Here is a 22591-nt window from a genome sequence, read left to right on the forward strand (position 1 = left end):
ATATATATATATATATATATATATATATATATACACATAAATATATTTCAAGTGTTTCAAAACATATTCAGTATGAAAATAAAAATAATGGCTACATGCTACAGCCCAGCTACTGTAATTTACAGTACAGTACTGTAATTTACAGCTAGTGTAAATACTAAATTTATTGGGTATTATGTTACTCCTTTCCCTTTCTCTAGTTGCAAGACCCCTTCCCAAAACAGGCACTCAGATCCAGTAAGATCCCCATCCAGATGCAAAAGGCATGTTAAACAGAAAGGAAGGAAGGAAGGAAGGAAGGGAGGACTAACACTAAGTCAAGTTCTGCTGCAGAAAAAAACAATTGTGAATTATGAGTGCCATAGTCTTTTTTTTAAAACAACAACAGCAACCACATTTTGGTACATTTTTAGGCCAAGTAGTGAATTGTAAAATTTGGAGAAGTGCGAAATCCAAAGCATAATTACATTTCAATCCATGTATTAGTCAGGGAGGTGTGAATGAGATCAGTTCACTTAAAATGCACACTAAACCAAATTCTTCTCCATCCCTACCTTGGTGTAAGCACCACTGAACGTAGTGGGAATTCTGAGAAAAAAATGTACAGGCTTGCACTTGTAGTGGGAATTTCTCCCCACATCACTGTAGCTCTCCTCGGCCCCTCCAATCAAACAGGCTTGTTGTAGCTCAGGAAACCCCCCAGACCTGGCTGTTCTGTGTTGTGGGCCTTGCTGCACTGGGGCAGTTGCCATGGCAAACAGTTCTGTGTTACCTGACCAGAGCACCTGCTGTCTTATGCCATTAGCAGTAGCTACTCTCCGCAGAGTCTCGGCTTGCGGAAACTTTTCAGCACTTCTTAGACTCCCAGAACCTAGAGTACAAAAAAAATTAGGAAGACATTTAGTGAGGTGGCAATCCATCCTAGGTCCTGTTGGAACCGAAGGGAATTTGTCATATCAGATGGAAAGCTCCTTGTGTCCTTGTTTGATTTTGCCTCTTCTTCGGCATGCAAAATCTCCCTGCTACTCTTTCCCCACTCTCTGCTTTACCCTCTTAAGGCAGGAGTAACCAATGTGCTGTTGTCCAGGTGTAGCTGCACTCCAACCCCCTCCAGCTCCACTCAGCATGGCATGGCCAATGGTCCAGGAAAATGGGAGTTGTAGTCCAGCAACACCTTAAGGGCATGCCTCCAGATGGCTATGCCTGCTATCGTTCTTCTGATTCAATTCACCGGAAGCCTCTTGCAGCCTCCTTGAATAAATTCCACTGTGTATTATTTGTTTAGTCCCTGTAGAATTTCTCTTGAGTTGCTTCATGCAGACTCTGGGCCTCTGGGGAGCTTAGGTGCTTTGGAAACCAATCCCTTTGCCTGACAATATTTTTTAATAGATGCATCTCTGAACCCCCTAAGCAAAAATTAGCTGAACTCTACACGGCCCTTTGAAAGTGAGGAAATGGAGAGATTGTCAAGTCTGTTTCAGTGTGAGTCAGCAACAGAAGCAAGCGATGAAGCCTGGCTTCCCAACACAACCTTTTCCTCTCTTTGCCTTTATCCCTTTAGCTTAATATAGCTGAAAAGGGTATGGGTATCCTCTTTTTTTAAAAAAGAAAACCCTACATTGAGGCACACCAATAAATGTTAGTGTCTATTTTGTATGGGAATGAAAAATGTCAAGGCTTATTCATTATGGAACAGCAGGTTGTGTTGTCAGGAAAGTGCCAGGCATGCGAAAAGGGAGCAGAACACCAGACTGTCTAAAATCCACATTCTCTCTGGTTCCTGAAACAAAGAGCTGCTTTTTGGGGTTTACTGATTATTTGGTTTGCCTGTGCCATTGCATATGCATGCCAGTAGTTCATCGCTTTTTACACTTTGGCAAGACAATGGCCCTCTTTCTGTTCTCTGTTCTGATTTGGCTTCACTCTGGTTTGTTTTAGTTTGGTCTGCTTTTTAAAGCAGGAATATCCTGATTTGCACTTCCTAGATGAATACATAGATTAGGGTGCAGCCATCCTTTTGCACTTCTCTGGATTTTGTGATTTTTACACTCAAAATGTACAAATACGTAAAATGCATATTTTAGATTAGAATGTGTATGAAATTTGTGCACTGTGAAAAAATACATTTAAAAATAATGTTGATTTTTCTGTTTTGTTTTGTTTTAAAATAACCACTGATTGCTGCAAAAACATAAAGGAACAGACTTATGAATGAACACATGCAAAGCTGATCAATCCATCCCTAGTGCCAGTGGGTGGCAGTGTTTTGCTACGTCCAACCTCAAGGTTGCTCCACACATTTGAGGCTCCCTTGTTTTCTCTGTAGTTTTGCATGCAGGTACACGGCCAAAGGATGTGAATTAAGCAGTACGCAGTAGCACGTTTGCAGGATAAGTTTGCAGGATAAGTGCAGCACTTATCCTGCAAAAGTGCACGTTTGCAGGATAAGTTTGCAGGATAAGTGCAGCACTTCCCCAGGCCCCACCCTGCAATTATGGGAATTGTTCAAAGCCTCTTCATGTACTGCTGGTTTACACTAATATTTCCCCACACAGTGGTGTGATCCTGTAAAGAAAACACATGGAGACCTTGAATATGTGACATGACCCAAAAGCATTTAAATTGCAGGGAAGAAAGAATGGTGGTAACCTGTAAGGCACAGTGTGCTTTTTTTTACCTAATGACAGCCGGACACACTCTTTTGGAGATCATGACAGACTGCCAGCTCTGTGTTGCTTTTTCCTTAATCCTAAACACATTGCTAAGGAAATAAGCCCCATCAATTCCAATGATACTTCTTTCCACCATCAGAATGCTGGTTGTAAAGGTGTAGCGAATGCCTATTGCAGGACTTGGATTACACAAATTGCAAGGGGTTCAGAGGAAACCCAGCCCATTACCTTTTGTGATGGTTGCTGTTTATAGAAGGTAGGGGGTGTGCATGTGTGGTTTGACTAAAACTGATCAAATCAATATAATTGATTTGATCAAGGCTCGGCAGAGACTTGCCCCGACACCATCTTCGTCAGTCAGAAACAGAGAATAAATGAGCTTTGAATCTGAGCAATGAAATGGAACATTGTCCCCAACACAATGCCTATCTTGTGATGGGATTTTGAGGCCTTATGTTTTTGGTTGAAGAGGAGGCTTTGGCCTTCCACTTACTGTGTGGTGGCGGCAACTTTGGAGTTGTGACAAAGGAGGGGTGTAGCTGAAAGAATTGCAATCTAGAAGTTTCCTTCTTTTGTGTTTCTTCCTTTTGTGTGTCTTTCTCTGGCCCCTCGTTGGCATCCATCTGTCTTGAGAGGCAATGAAAGAGTGCACCATTGTGGGTAAAGCCAAACCGTTGGAAGGTTACAGCACCTGCTGTGCCTGAACAGATATGAGAGAGACTTGTTTTATTGCAGCTGGGGCAGATGAGGGCATCCAATTTCGCTGTTGCAGATGCACCATGGCGTTTCCTTGTTTCCTACCTTACAAATATGGTTAATTGAGCTCAGGAGGTGGCTACTGTAGCCTAGTGGGGAACTATGGAAATCAGCTTTAGAAGGTCTGCTGATGAGTTGTTACATAATTAGCCCCCATAGGAAGTCCATTACTAGTTCCATTGTTCTCTTTCCCAGCCTATACTCTTTCTTCCTCTTCTTCCAATGTTATCTCCTTTAGAATGGAGGTTGCTAGGGACTTGCAAACCTCTTCATCTATATGTATTTCTGTTGCTGTGCATTCTCAGCTTATGCACATTGGCACATTATTTTCCAAGTTCCATAGGACAGACTAGAACCAATGTAAACCAGTGCACCTCCACTGGAGTGAGTAGTTCGGATGCTCAGGTGAAGCAGATCTGTGCCATGTTGCTATGGATCTTGGCCACCATTTGAGTGGGCCATGCCTCTGGTTCTGAGGTGGGTCCACTGCATTTCCTTCTCTTATCCTGTGGCATAATGCCAGCAGCAATGGGAAGAAAAAGAAACACTATAGTATATGTGTGTATATATATAGAATAACCTATAGTTTCTATTTCTATTGTATATTTATTCTGTAAATGTTGGTGTAAATTCTGTTAAATGACAAAGCATATTCCAAAGTGATCCGTGAACTATTTTCATTCTCAGTGCTGTACAGATCTATTTTACTGTATATTTGATATATTTATAATTTTTTAGTGTACGACTGGTGACCACACCCTGCTGAGCTGCCCACTTGGGGGTGGGGTGGGTGGGGAGAGCACAGAAGGGCACTGCCTTCATTATTTCTGTGGAAATATAACAGTATTACATTGTGGCATTTTGCTAGGCGTTAGAATTGGGAAGTGGTGGGATTAAATGTTAGATGCCTTGAGCAGTTGCTCCATTGAGTCTCCTTGTGTTAGGGCTTGTAACTGCTGTTGTGTGTGTGTGTGTGTTTTATTAGGGTTAGCTCTATCTATAACGCAGTCACTTTCAAAGCCATTCCATAGCTTTACGTTATGATGGATGTTCTCAGTAGATGACCATGCCTTGAGGGTGTCCAAAATTTATGGCTCATTCCTGTCAGGGATAAAACAGGCACACTACATGCTTTTGTGACCATGTCCAGGCTATATTTCATAATTACAAGAATGAGCCAGAAATTATGATCACTGTTGAACTGAAGTACAGAAATGGGTGGTGTTAGATGGGGCGCTTCTGAAGTCAAATTTGACCTTCCTCTTCAGTGTGGGGAGGGCCAAGTGGCCTTTATATAGATATACACACCTGTTGTTTGCATGACCCAACTTTGCTAAATAGTAGCCATCATATGATGACAGATCAGTTGAGAATATTCTCAGAAAAAAATAATAATCCTGATCTGTCATTGAGCTGGCCCCTTTAGTTGATACCTGATCCGACCACTTAGGATATCTAGTTTCTTATAGCACACACTACAACTTCCAGAAAGCACAAAAGCCCAGATGGGAAAAAGCAATATTCCAGTGGCTCTTCCATTCAATGCCCCTATCTGGAATGTATCCCATAGTTCTAGTATTTTCACTCTAAGTACTCAGGAGCTATTGAGTGAATCCACTTGGTAGGGGTCCTTTTCTTTTACACATTCATTCTATGTATCCTGATCCTTCAGGCACAATCAGGTCATACCAGGTTTCTGCCTTTTGGGGTAGCCACATAAATACTGAAGTTGCTGAAATGTTTACCCTATGGAGGAATGCCAGTCATACCCAGCACACTAGTTTTATATGTTTAACTTGGCTAGCAGCCTCCAGACAATAGCACAGGCAACAGAGGAAATTTACATTCCAATCCAGAAAATGAAGTCTCTATGTAGTACCAAGTTCCACATGCAGGTTTAATTCTTTGGATCAAGATCTGTGGGCATAAACTGGCTGCATCTAAATGTGAGTGCCATCAGTTTGTGCTGTGTTGCTTTTGGTTTGATACAGATCCAGGTGTGCATCCCCACCTGCAATGCAAATCAGTCAGATCAGAGCTGGATGGACTTCAGACACCCTCGTTGCTTGACAATATACACCTTTTTATCTTGTCATGAGAAGGGCTTGAAGCCAAAGCCTTCCGATTTTAACCACGGCGCCTCTGTTGCTTTAGCTAAAGAGTGGAACAGGTGAGCTTTTTAAGAGTACAGGGAATGTAGTTGCCAATGAAATCTGAAAGCATAAATCCATAGATATGGCTGGTTTATCATGTGGGGAAGTAAAACAATGAATTGACTGAAGATGGAGTAAACAGTCCAGTCCTATGCAGAGTTAAATGTGCTTCGTTTTGCATAGGTTCAGCCTGCACATTGACAACATGGTGGGTTCATCCTGTAGCAATGACAAATTGAGTAGACTTGGCTACATCAGAAAAGAGCCCAACGTTCTTAGTCCTTAGGTATCATCCATTGGAGCTTGGCTGAGCTCGCCAGTGTTTTCTACCTTAAATTACCAATACCTGGCATTCCAGGAGTTGAGGAAAATGCTAATCATTTACCCAATAAGGCCGCTCTGGATTAACTTTACTCTTACCAGCTGATAGTTTTCACGTTGCCTCAAAACTGCTTAATAAACCTTGGCAACCCCATCCTCCATCACCTTTAGATCAAACTGCCTGTAACATAATGAGCTGCAGTTTTAATCAAATATTTAGCTAAAATAAAATAAGGTAGCTGCTAATGCAACAGGGAATTAGGTTCCTAACCCTGCACTCTTAACCAATTGTTCCCCCTTCCCCTGCTCTCTTACAGGGGCAAGCTTTTTCTAAATGATCAAATAGTACTCGATCTTCTTGCTAGAGCCATGTCTTTTAGATTTTTAAAGTAGCAGTGGGTCCAACAGGTAGCCATGAGGGATGTCAGCACAAGACAGGAACTCTGAATCCTTCACTCTGCTGTGAACGGATTCTTACCTCCAGCTGTGGAGCATCCCCTTCCCCGCAGCGCAGTGGCATCACATTGGTGTACTTGACATAGCAGGTCTATGCAGAACCACTCGGAGATCTGTTCCAAAAGAAGACCCCCCCCCCCCAATGAGATGTTGTCTTGTTCTGGGAAAACACTGTGCTATCGATACCATGGCAGAATGGCGGAGGTTTCCCAGAATCCACTGTTGAGGTTGTTTGGCAACCAAAGGCCCGATTCAGCAGTGGAATACAGTGGTGCCCCGCAAGACGAACGCCTTGGAAGACGAAAAACTCGCTAGACGAAGGAGTTTTTCGTTTTCTTAGCCGCTTCGCACCACTGTACAAATATCCATTGACTTCATAGCAAGCCCCAAGAGGTAGATGCAAGTAGTATTGTTAGCCTGAAGACAACTCAGGTGTCCTGGGGGAAAGAGGCAACGAGAGAGTGCACTTGAGCCTAGCATCCAGTGCCTGACAGGCTGGTCTCAATAGCTGGGCCCTAAATCCCTAACTGGGATGCCTCTAACTGCAGTGAGGAAAGCAGAACTTGGAGCAGGTGTGGTGGCGCTGGCGAGTTTTCTAAACTTTCATGCAATGAAAAACGTGGGAAGTACATGTCTCTGATGAAAGTTTGCTGTAGAAATAAAAACAGCAGCACAGATTGTAGTGATTTGTCTCATATACAGTGTAGCCAGTGTAAGCACCATATGCACCCTGTGTCAGCGGGAGAATTCTGTTGTATGGGAGAAATACTGTAACAACTCCACAGCAGCCTGCAATTAAAAGAGTTTCTTCTTTATTACCATGCAATGTCTCCTGGGTCTCCTTTTTTGCTTGTACATAATGCCAGGTCATTGGGGAACACTTGTCGTTAAGCTCTTGAGGAAAGAAGGGTATGGCTCGGTGCACAACTCTTAACTCACAAAGAAATCCTTTATTCCGATCACACCAGGACTGGAGAGATGGTGCTGCTACATCAACAGAACAGATGTAGTATCCAGTGCATACTAGACCAAGGGGGTAGGGGTGGGGTGACACTCAACCAGAAATGTAAAAAAAAAAAAGGCATCGAAGTGGCAGGCATTCAACACACATGCACACCACGGTGTCCCTGGAAGCTCCATCAGTGTCCAGAAATTGTGGATTATGCTTGTAATTTTTGTTTGTTTATTTTATTTATTTATTGAATTTATATGCCATCCTATACCCAGGGGTCTCAGGGTGGTTCACAGAATAAAATCAAGATATAAAACCACAAAATACATAATAAAAATAAAAACAACAGCCCAATAGCCTCCCCCCCCAACACATTTTAAAAGGGCATAAGATGTAAATCAGATCAACCAAATGCCTGGTTAAAAAGGAATGTTTTTGCCTGGTGCCTCAAGGTGTTTAATGAAGACTGCAGACGAAATTCCCTGGAGAGGGCATTCCACAGATGGGGAGCCACTGCAGAGAAGGCCCGTTTTCGTGTTGCCGAGGACGAGGCACATGAAGGAGGGCCTCAGAGGATGATCTCAAGGTCCAGGTAGGTTCATATGGAAAGAGGCGGTCCTTGAGGTACTGCAGTCCTGAGCCATTTAAGGCTTTGTAGGTCAAAACCAGCACTTTGAATTGGGCCCGGAAACTACGTAATTGGTAACCAGTGTAGTCGGACCAGTATTAGTGTAATACACTCAAATTTGTATTATTAATTTTGTATCCCTGCCTTCGCCCCACAGGAGCCCAGGGTGGCAAGCATCAAGAGTTAAAAACAGTACAATTTAAAATAAAACACATTTAAAACACTTTAAAATGTTTTTTTATAAACAGAAAGAACTTTAAAAACAACTTTAAAAAACAAAAAGCACTTTAAAAACATTTAGAACTTCTAAAAACATTTAAAACCAATACACTCGGTTATTAATGTTATAGTTGCCATGGCCAGTATCTATTACCCATCCTGGGTAAACAGGTATGTTTTTAGATTTCTCCTGCAAGTCAATAATGAGGGAGACAGAAAGACCTATCCAGGGTGGGCGTTCCACAAATGGGTCACCACCAACAAGAAGGACCTGTACACACCAACTGGAAAGGAGCCGCTGGACTCACATGCTCCCCAAACTTAGAGGGAGCCAGTGAACTCATGACAATGGGGGCACGTGCCCAGCACACAGCCTACATTGCAACACACAGCAGCATAGCACTGACAGTTCTTCTGTCCCAGCAGCATATCCAGGTAAGAGCCCATTTCTGCCTATCCCAGATGTTCCTACAGGTAAAGGGCACCCTCTTGTTCTGGCAAAGACAACAGTGGTGTCAAATGCTAATTGATAAAAAGCCACTGTTCAATACCCAATGTTGGGAAGTAGGGTTGCCACTGATTCCAGAATGTAAAATTTCCTAACTGCCCCACTGCTCCAGGGAAACATGCCTAGGCTCCAGGTGCGCAGGCTGATTTCTGCATGCACGTCCATCTCTTACAGTGTCAAGCCACAGGGAAATATTTTCCTGCCAAGTTGTTTCTAATGTGGAACATATTGTGGTCATGTTATTAGGTTTAAAATGCCGAGAACAGGGATTTATTTAATTTCTGATTGATTCTACAGAAATTGTCGGAAGAGTTCTGCACTAACAGCAGCCTCGTCCCTGGGATTGGTGAAAGAAATGACGCCACTGTGGTGTTGGTATAAGCACAAGATGTCTCCCTGCTCCATGGGAACTGGCCAAAGCTCCTCGAATCTTGTTGATTTCCTCCCTTTCCAATACGTTGGCATTTTTGTTACTTTGGCACAAAAAGCATAGACTCCCTACATTGTGTACCAGAAGAGAGCCAAATGTTTTTTACTGTGACAATCTGATGTGGTTTCTGAAGGATTTCAGGATAATATTACCCCGTTACTTTAGGAACAGATAACCTTTGCCTTAACAGCTGTTAACCAGCATAGCTCAATTGACTTTCACAATTCCAGAATTCAGCATCTTTGAGGGTGGGTCATGGTGAGAACTGTTTACTACTATTCACTGTCTCCTTACCAGCAAACAGAACATGCCAAGTGGGGAAAGGGAAGGTACTTGCTTCCAGGCCCAAGGCTGTCTCTTTAAGGACTTCACTTCTCAACCAGCCGAGTGGGTATGGAACTGGACCTAAAAGGATATAGAAGGCATAAATCAGAGCTAGGACTCCATCATGCACAGTGATCTGTCCATGGTCCTGCAAAGCTTTGTGCTTCTATTCCTGGGCAAAAGGTGAGCCCTAAACCAGGCATAGGCAAACTCTGGCCCTCCAGATGTTTGAGACTACAATTCCATCATCCCTGACCACTGGTCCTGTTAGCTAGGGATGATGGGAATTGTAGTCCCAAACATCTGGAGGGCCAGAGTTTGCCTATGCCTGCCCTAAACCATTGCTCTCTCAATTCATCACTCCATCTGCAGGTGATGAATTGGGAGGGGGGAGGGTTGGCCTTTTTTTTTTTTTTTTCATTTGAAGGGGGTTGCAATTTGGGTCCTAAAATACCTCCCAAATAGTTTTCTTGGGGGGGCTTGAAATTTTAGTGGGGGCAGTTCTTATCCTTCCTGCTCTTTTCTTTCCAGTTCCTTCCTGCTTTTTTTTAACTTTGTCTAAAATTGCCTCCGTGTTAGCTGCTGCCATAGCACACGGGTGGTCGTCAGAACATTGCTGCTACACTATCAAAGCTATTAAAATCTTACAGAAAAGAAGAAAACAGTTCAAAAGAGGCAGGAGGAACATCCCACTACAATTGTAAGCTCCATAATCATTAACTCCCTCCGTTTTAGTCTAGCTTAAGAGTTTTGGTCACAATGACACCCCAAATTTGGATGAACCCCTCAACCTCACCCCACACATATACATGCAAAACCAATCCTACTCTGGACCTGTATTGGTTCTTGCTATCACCCTGACGTTGGGGTGGATCCCTCATCCCACCCTCCACTTCCGTGTTTGTCCATAATCCCTGCTGCCTTGGTACAGGGTAATTATCAAGGCATTATCCTTGCTTTATGTTGATAGCGGAGTACAATGCCTTGGCAGCCCAAAAAAAGCAGAGCAGCACCACTAATAATTAGTCAGAAATGAGAGATAATTTGATAAAGACTTACTTTGGAATCCTCCCAATTACACCGGCTCCCTTTTAATTTTTCGTGTTTTTGTTGCTGCTTCTTGAGATTAGCCAATTAGTTAACCATGGTATTTGGGGTAGAAAATCTATGCCTAATCCTTTCATCATACCAAAGATTTCTGCCTTAATTATAACAGTGTTACAGGCTGGCACTTTCTTTAGTTTTGGGGCTGAGCTCTGCACCCTTAACAGCAGACAGCAATGGCTGATGGAGCATCATTCCAAATGTGCAAACAGTGAACATAACTGCAGTTCTAAATGCAGAGACTGTGCCTGGCTGGATTGCTAGTCCTTGCTCTGCTAATTTAATTCCTTCCATTTACCAGGCTCCTTTGGCTCAGGCAGAACTAAGCGGAACCTTTTCCCCATAATACAGTTCTGAGCTGCTTTTTATGACTTAATTACAATCTTTTTAAAAAAGAAAAAAAAACCCTACTTTCTTTTGGTGATGGAAATAAGCCCAAAGTATGAGGCAATCTGGGCTAGGGAATTGCACTTAGGTAGGCAGGTACTCAGCGGGGAGAAGCAAAAAGGGCTCTCTGGGAAATCCAAATATAATCTCATAGATGATAAACCCCACCTCCCATCATCTTTGACCATTGGCCATGCTTGCTGGGGCTGATGGGAGCTGGAGTCCCACAACATCTGGAGGACCACAGGTCCTCTACCCCTGGTCAACTTTATACCTGACTGAACATTAATTAATGCATAGATGTCACAGAAATAAGCCCATTTGCTTTAAATCAACAAGGTGATAGACCTCAGTTGATAACATTGCTAGAGTTACTACAATTTTCAGAAACACACACAAAATATACTCTCAAAATATACAGTTTTTTGGGTGCAATATAATGTTGAATACATCCAACAGCAAGCTACTAGCCACAGTTGCTCTGCTCTGCTTCCACAACTGGAGGAAGTATACTTCTGAATACCAGTTGCTGAAAACTGCAAGAGGGGAGATGGCTCTTATGCTCAGATCCTGCTTGTGGGTTTCACACAGGCATCTGGTGGGCCATTATGAGAACATGATGCTGGACTGGATGAGCCATTGGCCTGCTCCAGCAGGCTCCTCTTATGTTCTTGTGTTTTACTCTAGATAATTTACCCCATCTCTGAAACTCATCATCTCAAAAAGATGAAACTTCAAATTTCCAGCAAGGCTTCCTAGAGAAGTCTGAGTTGGGTGGGAGGGAGAGATATTTACCTGGAAGAAAGGCTCAGTTTTATACATGAAGCAGAATTTCCACTATGCACCATAAGGAGCAAGTAGGCAGAGAGAAGTTTTTCTCCCTCTCTCATAATACTATTGAAGCTGAACGTTGAAAAGATTCAGGATAGAGAAAAGAAAGTACTTACTCATGCAGCGCACAGTTAAACAATGGCATTTGCTCCCACAAGAAGGAGTGGTGGCCACCAGCGTAGATGTCTTTAACACAGAATCTGAGAAATTAATGGAGGATAAGACTAGCAGAGGCTACTAGCCATGATGGTTATGTTCTGCCTCCACTGTCAGATGCATATGCATCAGAATACCAATGGCAGGGGATGGTAAGTAGGGAGAGTGCTGTTCCATTTGTGCCCTGCTTGCAGGTTTCCTAAAGGCATCTGGTTGGTCACTGGAACAACAGAATGCTAGACTAGATGGGACTCTGGCCTGACCCAGCAGAACTGAGGTTCTTATGAGGGCTGTGTGTGCTCAGCATCCTGCCCAAGTAACTGTGTGGATACTGTGTCATGTGGCCTCTCCTTCCTTCCCTGTTTGTGTGCTGCCCTCCAAACCTATGCCAGGGAGGAGCATAAGGGGATTTGAACCCATTCCTGTATCCCTGCCTGGAGACTGGCAGTTGAGGGTCATTGCTGCCTGCAGAGGTGGAGCTAGGTGCTCTGGTACCCAGTGGCATGCACCCGGAGGGCAGGGCTAGCTGCTCTCGGTGGTGGGGCAAGCGTCCCAGGGGTGGGGCAAATGTCATGGGGGGTGGGGCGAGCATCCTGGGGGGTGCGCCTGCCCACCGCGAGCCTCCCAGGGGGTGCACCGCCCGCCATGAGCACAGCAATGTCAACCCCCCCCCAGGGATGGCCCCTGGGGCAGGCCACACCTGCCTTGCGCAGCCTCTGGCTGCCTGAGCTGCTGGGACTGGTGAATTGGGGGTGCTCTGGCATCATTGTGCATGTTGTGATGTACCCCATCATTGTGAGTTTATTGGTCCTCTCTTTGTGTGGGTTGTATGCAGCCATCATCACTAGCAAAGTTCCTAATTGGTGGGTTTGGGCAGTATTTGCAGGGATGGGGGCACCTGTTGTTTTCACACCATTTTTGGATGGTGTGTGTGTGTGTGTGTGTGTGTGTGTGTGTGTGTTTTGCATGTTTTCTCCAGCTGAGCCCAGCAGCTGTTCTGCCAATGTAGCAGCAGTGCGTCTCTCCCCACCCAGCATAATTGGTGTATAGAATTTTTCTGTTTAAGTGATTTTTCTTTTCTCTATGTCTGCAGTTTGCACATAATTATGAATCTTACATCAGCTCAAGTGCCCATTAGATTTAAATAGAGGAAACGCTTTTCTAGTCCACATTAACAACACACACAGTGGTACACAAATAATATACGAGAAGACACACTCTTATTCTTGCCAGCAGGGGAGCAGTCAATGGTAATAACAGCTACAGTTGGATCAGAGTCTAGGCACATTGGCCTAGGGAGCTTCCAGACTGTTGCTATTTTTGAGTGGGATTCAAACACGTACTGGCAAATTCAGGTTGCATGATCACAGCTAACTGGGGGTTGGTTTGCACAACAAACCCACTTCTCTTCCCCAAAGATTGGACTATAGGCAAATAATGAAGTGACAGGGAAATATACTGGAAAGTGTATTTAACCTCCCTGAAAACAAATCAGAACAAATGCTTGTTAAATAGCCAGCCACTGTCTAACCTTCCTGTGAACAAATCAGAATGAATGCTCAACAAACATGTCACCTTAGAAACAAATTTTGCTGAGTCTGATGGGGCTTCCCTTGAGTAATTTTGCATAATAGGGTTATGCTGCACAAGGCCTTTTCAGCATCAAATTTTGCTTTGCTATGTAGATAATACATGCCCACTTAAAGACTATATCGTGGGTGGGCAGATCAGGATCTACTGATAGATTTCTGGGTGGTTTGCAGTAGATTAGCAAGAGGTTCTGACCTTCAAGTGTTTAACTACAGCCAGAACAAAACTATTCATTCCACCTAAATTTAGCTGCTGAATCAGGTGGGGGGGGGGAGTGGGGTTGTGTGAAAGCCAGAGAGCTCAGTTCTTTTCTGGTTCTGGAAAAGAATCCCTAGGTTCAGAATGTGCTCAGAGGCACCCTGTTCTTTTAATGCTAACTCTCTGCCTTTTGCACCTGACTCTAGATGTCAGATCTTGGGGTTCTATTGGAAGAACAAAGTAGGTCTCACAAGCCTGAAGACTGCCCACCCTTTCCCTATATCCAACTCTCAGGCTTGAAAACAACAGAGACCGGTGAACTGGCCCAAGGCGCTCTGCACAGAAGATTGATACTGCCTCCAAACTGTCATTATTGTGGGGGAGGGATTCAAGTGCACATTGCTACTTTAAGTTTGCACAGTTGAAGTGCATTAAAGGGGTTTCATAGTGCAACAAATCTTCTTTAAAAACGAATCGTTATTACTATTATTTTGCAGTTTGGGAAATGCATTGAAAAGCATGGGATGAATGAATGACTAACAGGAAGACGTGGGAACACCTTGCAAGCAAATCAGGGTGGATGCTCATTGGCCTATAACTGCCCCACAAACAAATCAGAACAAACTCTCAAGAAAGACCAGAAAGAATCGAACGTCCCCATGATTTTTGTACAAGCAAATGACTGACTGTTCAATAAACAGCTCGTCCAGAGGGGCCCAGAGGAAGCAGCCTTATAACCGAGTCAGACTATTGATCCATCTAGTACAGCCTTGTCTACACGGCTTGGTTAACGGATCTCTAGGATTTCGGACTGAAGACTTTTCCAATTCCCCAGCCAGATGGACCAGGATTGAAACTGGGACCTCTAGGCATGCAACCTACTTAGACTTTGCTTTCACGTGCCATCCTGGGAGCTGTGGGTGGAAACCTGGGATGCCCCATTCTCAGAACCTCCAGCTGGGGGGCGGCAGAGCAGGATGTTCGCCACGTTGAAGGTGCTTCCTCTGAGACGCCGAAAGCTGCCGAAAGCTGTGGGTGATGATTTTTTTTTGGGGGGGGGGGAGACCCTCCTCCAACCTCTTTCTCACGACCGCAACTTCCTCCTCTGAATCTGAAAGCCGGAAAATTTACACTGGTGGGGTTTTTGGGATGGCCTCGCTCGCCCCCTCTCTCATGCCAGCTCCTTTGCACTCGGACCCCAAAGAGGACTCTCCGCATCAGCTCGCCCCTCCCTTCCGAGGGCAGCTTGTTCCCCGTCTCGAGTTGGCCCCCTCCGGAGGAGGAGGGAGCCGCGCCGAAGAGCTCAGGCAGCCCCGCCCCGTCCACACCCCCTCCGGCGCCGGAGCTGCCAAAGCGCGCCGGCACCGACGGGGTTAATCTCTCCCCGCGCAGCTCCTGGGAGGCGAGGGAGACGAGCCCAGCCGAGCCGGGCTGGGAATTGAAGCGCCCAGTATCCGGGCAACAGGCGGCAGGAAGCCACTGGCTGCGGAGCCGCCGGAGCCGTCCTGCTGGCGCTGCCCTCCGCAGAGCGCCCCCTCTGGACAAAGGGGCGAAATGCTCCTGCCTCCGTCGGCTGCCTGGAGCCGAAGGCCAGGAGGAGGCTGTGCGCTCCGGCTCTTCCGCGGAGCCTCGACGCCGCGGGACATCGCGCAACACAGCGCCTGGCGCGGGGAGCGCAACTCGGGCGGCAGCTGTCCATGGCCCCTCTCCGCCCGCCCCCAACTTCTGGGCGGCCCCCCAGTTGCCCCTGGTGACCAGCCCCCCCTCTCCCTGCAGGCTGCCCCTCCCAGTCCTGTCGGAGGGGAGGGGTGGCAAGAAAGAGGCCAAGTCGCCCAGGCGGTGCGCGGTGCTTCCTCCCTCCCTCCCTCCCTCCCTCTCGCCCTCCCACCATCCGACCATGAGGCAGCTCGGAGCGGGCTCGGCTTCCTCCAGTTCTTTCGCAGGCGCACCTGAAGGCCGGCAAGACCCTTCGCCGTCTCTCCCGGCAGGAGCTGTGAGGAAAGCGCAGTCCCACCTGGACCCGACGACGGCCACCTCCGACGGAAAGCGCGTCTTGCCGGGAGCTTGAAGCGGCTTCTCCTCATCCGCCTTGCTTGGACCTCGCCGACGCCGCGCGTCCCTCTCTCCTTCCCTGGGGGGTTGCTGGAGGGGAACCAGCTCAGCCAAGCAGAAGCAGCGGCGGATGGTGCGCCTGGTTCGCTTGGCTTTCCTCGCCCGGAGGCTCACGTCTAGGAAATAAGCGGTGGCGGCGGCTCCTTCCTCGAGCGCGGGAGACGTCCATGGTTTGCTTGTTTGTTTCTCGATCGCGCGTCTGACCTGCCTGGGAGCCAAGGCGAAGCTTGGCAATCCAAGACGGCAGGAACGGCGAGACCCCGGGAGTGAGTTGTTGGCGGATCTGTGTCAAAGAGAGAGAGAGAGAGAGAGTGAGAGAGAACCAGCGTGGGAATCCAACACTGGAGCTCTTTCAAAGTTTAAAGTCAATTCAAGCCCTCTCTCCTCTCCACGTTGGGAAGACTCAGCAACCTGCTGAGGACCAGAAGAGAGAAAAGAGGAGAGGAGATGATTTCCTCCTCCTCCTGTTCCTGCTGCTGCAATATCCGTCTGATTTGTTCCTAACACGGTGTTTTTCTTTACCAGACTCCTGTGCCCTCGATAAACACGCGCGCACCAGTTCCGTTGCCATCTGCTTCCAGTTCTGCCTCAAGGCAGGGGGGGCCGAATCCTGTAGCTCTCCGGCTCGCCAGCCAGGCCCCTTTCCTTCCGTGTCTGGTCGTCGGCTCCCCCTCCGTCGAGGCACTTGTTGCTGCTCGGTGGCTGAGGAGCAGAACACTTCCCGCTGGCCTCCTCCACGGCCACACACGCACACACAGAGAGACACGCGCGCACACAAAGACGCTCTCCCTCTCGAGAAGGACTGTGCCTGCTCCGAGCTGAATGCCAGTCCCGGCCCACCTCTGAGACCCACCGCTCCTGCCTGGGAGAGAGCGAGAGCGCGCGCCCTCGCCCAGCCGCCCAGCGCAGCTCCTTGCCGGACGGGAAGGGTCATCCGAGGGCACCTGCGGGCCACCTAACCTGATCTATGATCAGCTCGGTGTGTGTCTCCTCTTACCGCGGGCGCAAATCCGGGAACAAGCCACCGTCCAAAACATGCCTGAAGGAAGAGATGGCCAAAGGCGAAGAGTCGGACAAGATCACGATCAACGTGGGGGGCACCCGGCATGAGACGTACAAGAGCACCCTGCGCACCCTGCCAGGCACCCGCCTGGCCTGGCTGGCCGACCCGGACGCCCAGAGCAACTTCGACTTCGACGGGCAGAGCAAGGAGTTCTTCTTCGACCGCCACCCAGGCATCTTCTCCTACGTGCTGAACTATTACCGGACGGGCAAGCTGCACTGCCCCGCCGACATCTGCGGCCCCCTCTTCGAAGAGGAGCTCACCTACTGGGGCATCGACGAGACCGACGTGGAGCCCTGCTGCTGGATGACCTACCGGCAGCACCGCGATGCCGAGGAAGCCTTGGATATCTTCGAGAGCCCGGAGCCCGGGGCTGGCGGGGCTGGCGAGGAGAACGAGGAGGAAGGAGCCCCGGAAATGTCTCTGCAGCGCCTGGGCGTGGACGACAGGCCACCGGGGGCCACGGGAGCAGGAGGCTGTTGCCGCAGCTGGCAGCCCCGGATGTGGGCACTCTTTGAGGATCCCTATTCATCCCGGGCAGCCAGGGTGAGTTGATGGGCAATTGGTGGGGGCACCTATGGGAGCGGGGGGGGGGCTCCCCACACACTGGCCAGATCCTCATGGGCCCCCAATCACTCAGTTACCCTTCCTGCGCCACCCCATTGTTACGGCTTCTGTTTCTCTCCAGAGACAACAGTTGCTTCACATTTCATTTTTAAAATTTGTTTCAAAATGTTGTTACTAAATTATTTTCATGAGTTACATTCAGTTTGAGACATTTTTGTTATGGGCAGTATGGGATTTCATCCACTCTTGAAGGCTTTTGAGTCGAGTTTCTTTTTTTTTTTTCTTGGTGATGACCCTCCTGTTCATTCGCTGCTATTTTCTCTCCCTCTTTCCCTTCATGTGACCTTCTCTCCTTGCTCTCCCTTGCTGGCACAAACATGAGAGGGAAGCGTCTCGGTTCTTATTTTCTCTCTGTGAGAGTTTCTTTTCTTTTTATGCACACACATAGAGGAGTAAAACAGCCCCCTGAATTTGTATGGATGTGGCTTACCCCCACCCCAGACAATGATCATCCCAAAACAACTCTCAGTAGGCAAACACAAGGCCTTCAGATTCCCAAGGCAGCCTTGGAGCAGTCTGCCCCAGCATTACGCATGCTGTCCCCTCTTCCACTCATGGAATTCAAGATCTAAAATATTTTTAGGAAAGCCCAGTAATAATGACCTCTATCACTGGGGATCACACAACAAAAACTACTATAGAGAGATCAAGGTTTTCATAAGTTGTGGGTCCATGACTTTTGAAAATCAGGGGTCTGTAGTACTTAGCTGATTAGGAACCATTGACCTACATATTTCCCTCCTATGCTTCTTCCAGGTTCACCACTGGCTTACATGTGTCCTTTCACACCTCTCTCTTGTGTCTTTGCTTACATGCGTGTGCACAGAAATTCATGTCTTAAGCAGCCAAAGAAAGAAGAAGCTGTGGGTGGGAGTTTGCCCTTGACGACCCAAGGAGGGTACATTGCCCCCAACTTTTCTTTCTATTTATTGTCCTCTTTGATCCGCTATTCAAAAACAAGCCTTCCTTTTGTTTAAGGAAGCTGTGATGCAACCCCCTGGTTTCACCCATGATAGCAGTAAATTTAATTTTCATCTTTTAGAATTCTAACTTGCAAGCAGATTAGTGATACCTGCCATTCCTACCTGTTCTTGTTCCAGAACAAGAAATACAGCCTGATGGGAAGCCACCTGCTATTTGCCTGCTTTTTCGCTTTGAGAGATACTTTTTCATGCCTGCTGATGGAGACACACCCACTTCATTCCCATTCAAACCCACACAAATTAATAGAGGCAATCTCCACATGCTTTTGCTTTTTAATGTACGCATAAATCAAATGCATTATTCACATCCAGCCATACGCTCTTGCTTTTATACTCAAGAAGTAGTGGTTCATATCTCTGGTTCCTTAGTCACACCTATCACGTAAATGCTGGCACATATACTCTTAGCTTTATCTGTCTCACATGCAGAAGCATTGCTGGCATTTAGAGGTGTAAAAAATGCAAGGGAACACTCTGAGCTCAGCCTAGATCCTGGCAGAGTTCACATTAAAATGTGTGCGTTGGTGGGGGGTTGGACTCTCTATAACCATCATAAGCAGCAAATACTCTTTTGGCACCTTAAAGACTAACAGGTTTTGGTGGGCATAAACATTCATGGACTGGGGTCCACTTCATCAGCTGCATGAAACATTATCCTCCATTGCAGGTATGGTATAGGTGTATGCACATACATCCAACATTTTTTCTTCCAGCCAAACAGCCAAATCCTGAAACCAGACATTCCAAAGATGGCATTATCAGTCCCTTCTGTAGTCTCAAAGGTCTTAGATTTCCAAAGCTGCTTTCAATTTATGAGAGGGTCCAAAATAGACTTGCTGAAAACAGCCTCCAGGGATTTTCCCACACTGCCTTCGCCTGTCTCTCGTCTTCTCCTGGAAAATGCTTTCCCCAGCCGTTGACCTCGGTGATGCCCGATGATATGATTATCAGAGCTAGAAATGAAAAAACCTGCCCCAATGTAGTGATAAGTACATCTGTCCCTACCTTCTCCCTGCAACTATTTAAGAATATGATCAGCCCAAGTCATTGCACGAAAAAATCTCAGTACCTGTTTTGTTTTTGTTTTTGCGAAGGTTTCAGTTTCTTGGAGAAAGCAAAGCTTAAGGGGCTCTCACTGTCAATGGCAGATGGAGAACTGTCCTCTCCCAGGGACCAAGGCACAGGGCCATAGAAGAATGGCTTCGAAAAGCATCTAAATTAAAAGGGAGAGGATATGTATTAAGATTTGGCGGGCATTAGCTAGATGGCATGACCCAGTGGTGTAGCGTGGGTTGTCAGCACCCGGGGCAAGGCAAGTAATTTGCGCCCCCTAACCCATGGATTTGCGCCCCATAACCCGTGGATTTGCGCCCCCTAACCCTAACCCCCAGATGTTGCGCCCGGTGCGGCTGCCCCCCCTGCACCCCCCACGCTACACCACTGGCATGACCTGGCTGACTCTGCTGTACTCTGGGGAAGCTGAGAGCAGTTCACCCAGGAAACTTCATTTACCTCCATCTCCAAACTTCCTTACAACTGTGATAAGGATCCTCATATGGTATAAACAGGTGCTGTTCAACTCATTTCAAGCTCTCGATACTTCCAGCAAGATTATCTCAATTTGTACCAGCTAAGTATCCAGTACTGTACTGCTAATGTTACATACTAGTGTTGAGAAGGGTGTTTTAAATGGTTCATGAAATATGAATGGTTTCAGTTACAGATAGGTAGCCGTGTTGGTCTGCCATAGTCAAAACAAAAAATTCCTTCCAGTAGCACCTTAAAGACCAACTAAGTTAGTTCTAGGTATGAGCTTTCGTGTGCATGCACACTTCTTCAGAATGGTTTGTCTTAGAAAGTGCCCTTGCACTTCATTTAGGTGGTGTAGAAATAACCCCCCTCCCCTTAATGGAATCCTGCTCTGAAAGAAACAAGTGTTGATGCATTATTTGTCACAGAAACAAGATCTCTGATCTTTGTTGTCCACTAAGGCTTGACTTCCCAAAGACTGCCATAGATTCCATCTTTTTCATCACTGGAATAAATTCTAGCTGGCCTTAACTGGCCTAATGAACCCTTGTTCTTCATTGGGTACATGACATTTTGATTTGCTTTCTCAGGCCAGAAAATGTTTCTAATAATCATAATTTTGTATTTTTCTTGACTAAGACAACATAGGGGGAAAGGTACAAAAGTGATGTTACTCAGTCTCACTCCTTCAGTGTTCCTGCTCAAAAGATGTTGCCCTTTGCATGCAGTTGTGTGAAAACGTGGGGAGCAAAGGACAGTCCTTTGTGGCCAAGTTGTTCATTATAATCAATATTATTCATGCTTCCCTGGCAAGCAAGAATGTCTGGGTTTTTCAAGCAGATGGGATCAGCCCAGACAGGCCCCATTTCTGGCTGGACCCCATTACTCGTAGCCTGCCCCCAATCTCTCCCTCCGGCCACAAACCAACATCATAAGACATCTTGGTTTATAAGGTTGTGCTGTGAAGAGGAGGAGCCTGTGGCATCATTATCAAAAGTGACAGTTTTATTGGTGCTTTGGCTGGAGCTAAGAGTCCCTGCTGTGGCATTGACTTCTGAAGGTTGGGTTTTGAGAGCTGTTTTTTCCACACACCTATGGAAGATATTTATCAGAACACAAAGTGGGCAGTGAGGCACAGGGCAACGACAGAGTTCATACTTCTTCTGGAATTACACTAACTCTAGTTAGGAAGTCCCTCAGCACAACAGAAATTGATTCCTCCATACAAAATGCAGAGAAAGCGGCTTTGGCTGCAGGAAGCAGCTGACTTTGGAGTAACAGTAGGAATTGGCGCTTTGTGCTGGGAAGGAGCCCTGTCCCCCTGCCGCGATGAACAAAGGCATGGCATGCTAGAGACTCACACAAACAGCTGTAATCATGGACATGAAACATTGCAGCAGTCTGCTCAGCAGGAGAGAGCAGAGTTTAAAAGCCCCAAATGAAAGCAGATCTCCCACCTTAATTTCTGCTGCTCACAGCCAGACATAATTTTGCATCCTGACTCACTTGCGGACTGTGAAGAACAGTAAAGGCAGAGCTGTGTAGTGGGCATAGCTCACCAGGAATTCATGCAGAGGTTCTTTGCTCACACTTTGCCTGCCGCTAGAAGGCAAATGTTTCAGCAGTAGCAGAGATACTAGGATCTGACAGTGTTGGCCAGTGTGATATTGTGGTAATTGTGTCAGGCTAGGCACAGACAAGGGGAGATCTAGGGTCAGTTCCCCGCTCAGCCATGAAGTTCACTAGGTGGTCTCGATCTAGTCATGCTCTGTCAGCCTAAACTGTATTGCAGACTTGTTGTGAGGAGAAACATTGGGGTGTGTGGGTGTATGTCCCTTAGGTTCCTTGAAGTAACAGAAGGGTGGGAATGAGATAATAAATTAAGCTGCTAGACTGCTTTTGTTGCATTGCATATTGCATAGAAACAGGAGGAGGAGGAATAAAACCCGAAAAGGCCTGCCTCCACCAAAATGACACTTTTCCACACCTGGAATATACCTCAGGCCAAAGGGAGACAATTGCAACAATGTGGTGGTGGGGTTTTTTCTTCCTCTTCCTCTTCCTCTTCCTCTTCCTCTTTTCTCTGCACAGAGAAATGTAACAGAAAAGGTAACAACATGCTTAGTAAGAGTGGCAATCATGTTAGCTACTGTTGCTGTTCAAGTAGATGGGGGCAGCCCTAGAAACTAAACTGAGGACTCAGCTATACAGCGGTAAATAAAATGTTTTAAGTGCTTTGTAAAGTGCAATATACAAATGTGACACTAGATTGCAATGGTGAGCTATGGCAAATTCAGTATATTTTTCAAAAAAATTTTTTTTAAAAAGCACTTTCACAGCATTTTTTTATATGTGTGTAGATTCTACCTGAGTGCATAAAACCACCAAAAGAGGAAACAAGCATGCCAGCAATGCATATACAAGCCACAGGAAGAGGCTTCAATGACTCTATGTGTAATCAAGAAAGTGCATGATCTAGAAAACAGGAACAAGCACACTGCATATGTGAAATTAAGGTGTTTCCCCACTCCTGTAATGTGCATCACTTTACACTTGCTTACATTGAATTGTATTTCCAATTTTACTACTCA

At 46.4% G+C, this 22591-nt stretch overlaps 1 protein-coding gene and 2 long non-coding RNA genes across 11 annotated transcripts in view; 2 read left to right on the forward strand and 1 right to left on the reverse strand.

Moving 5' to 3' along the window:
• The first annotated feature begins 23 nt into the window (after positions 1 to 23).
• On the forward strand, positions 24 to 2158 carry LOC309344200. The gene is made up of 2 exons (XR_014157653.1): positions 24 to 134; positions 506 to 2158. It is a non-coding gene; the product is annotated as an uncharacterized lncRNA (long non-coding RNA).
• A 7178-nt stretch (positions 2159 to 9336) lies between these two features.
• Positions 9337 to 22591, reverse strand: part of LOC309344461 — a 124311-nt gene continuing 111056 nt past the window's right edge. Inside the window, exon 2 of the long non-coding RNA XR_014157746.1 lies at positions 9337 to 11975. This is a non-coding gene — a long non-coding RNA (uncharacterized lncRNA). The remainder of the gene's footprint in view (positions 11976 to 22591) is intronic.
• The window catches only part of KCNC4 (potassium voltage-gated channel subfamily C member 4), a 66804-nt gene continuing 60042 nt past the window's right edge, over positions 15830 to 22591 (forward strand). For 2 of the 9 annotated variants that reach the window (XM_081866831.1, XM_081866829.1), the window contains exon 1: positions 15839 to 17406. In XM_081866831.1, coding sequence (XP_081722957.1) covers positions 16765 to 17406 — 642 coding nt within the window. In that variant the 5' untranslated portion in view covers positions 15839 to 16764. Of the gene's footprint in view, positions 17407 to 22591 lie in introns of all 9 variants that reach the window. The other 7 variants (XM_081866826.1, XM_081866832.1, XM_081866825.1 and 4 more) reach the window with 6 other exon arrangements.

This window comes from Podarcis erhardii (assembly GCF_964252035.2).
Source record: "Podarcis erhardii genome assembly, chromosome: 6".
Lineage (NCBI taxonomy): Eukaryota > Metazoa > Chordata > Lepidosauria > Squamata > Lacertidae > Podarcis > Podarcis erhardii.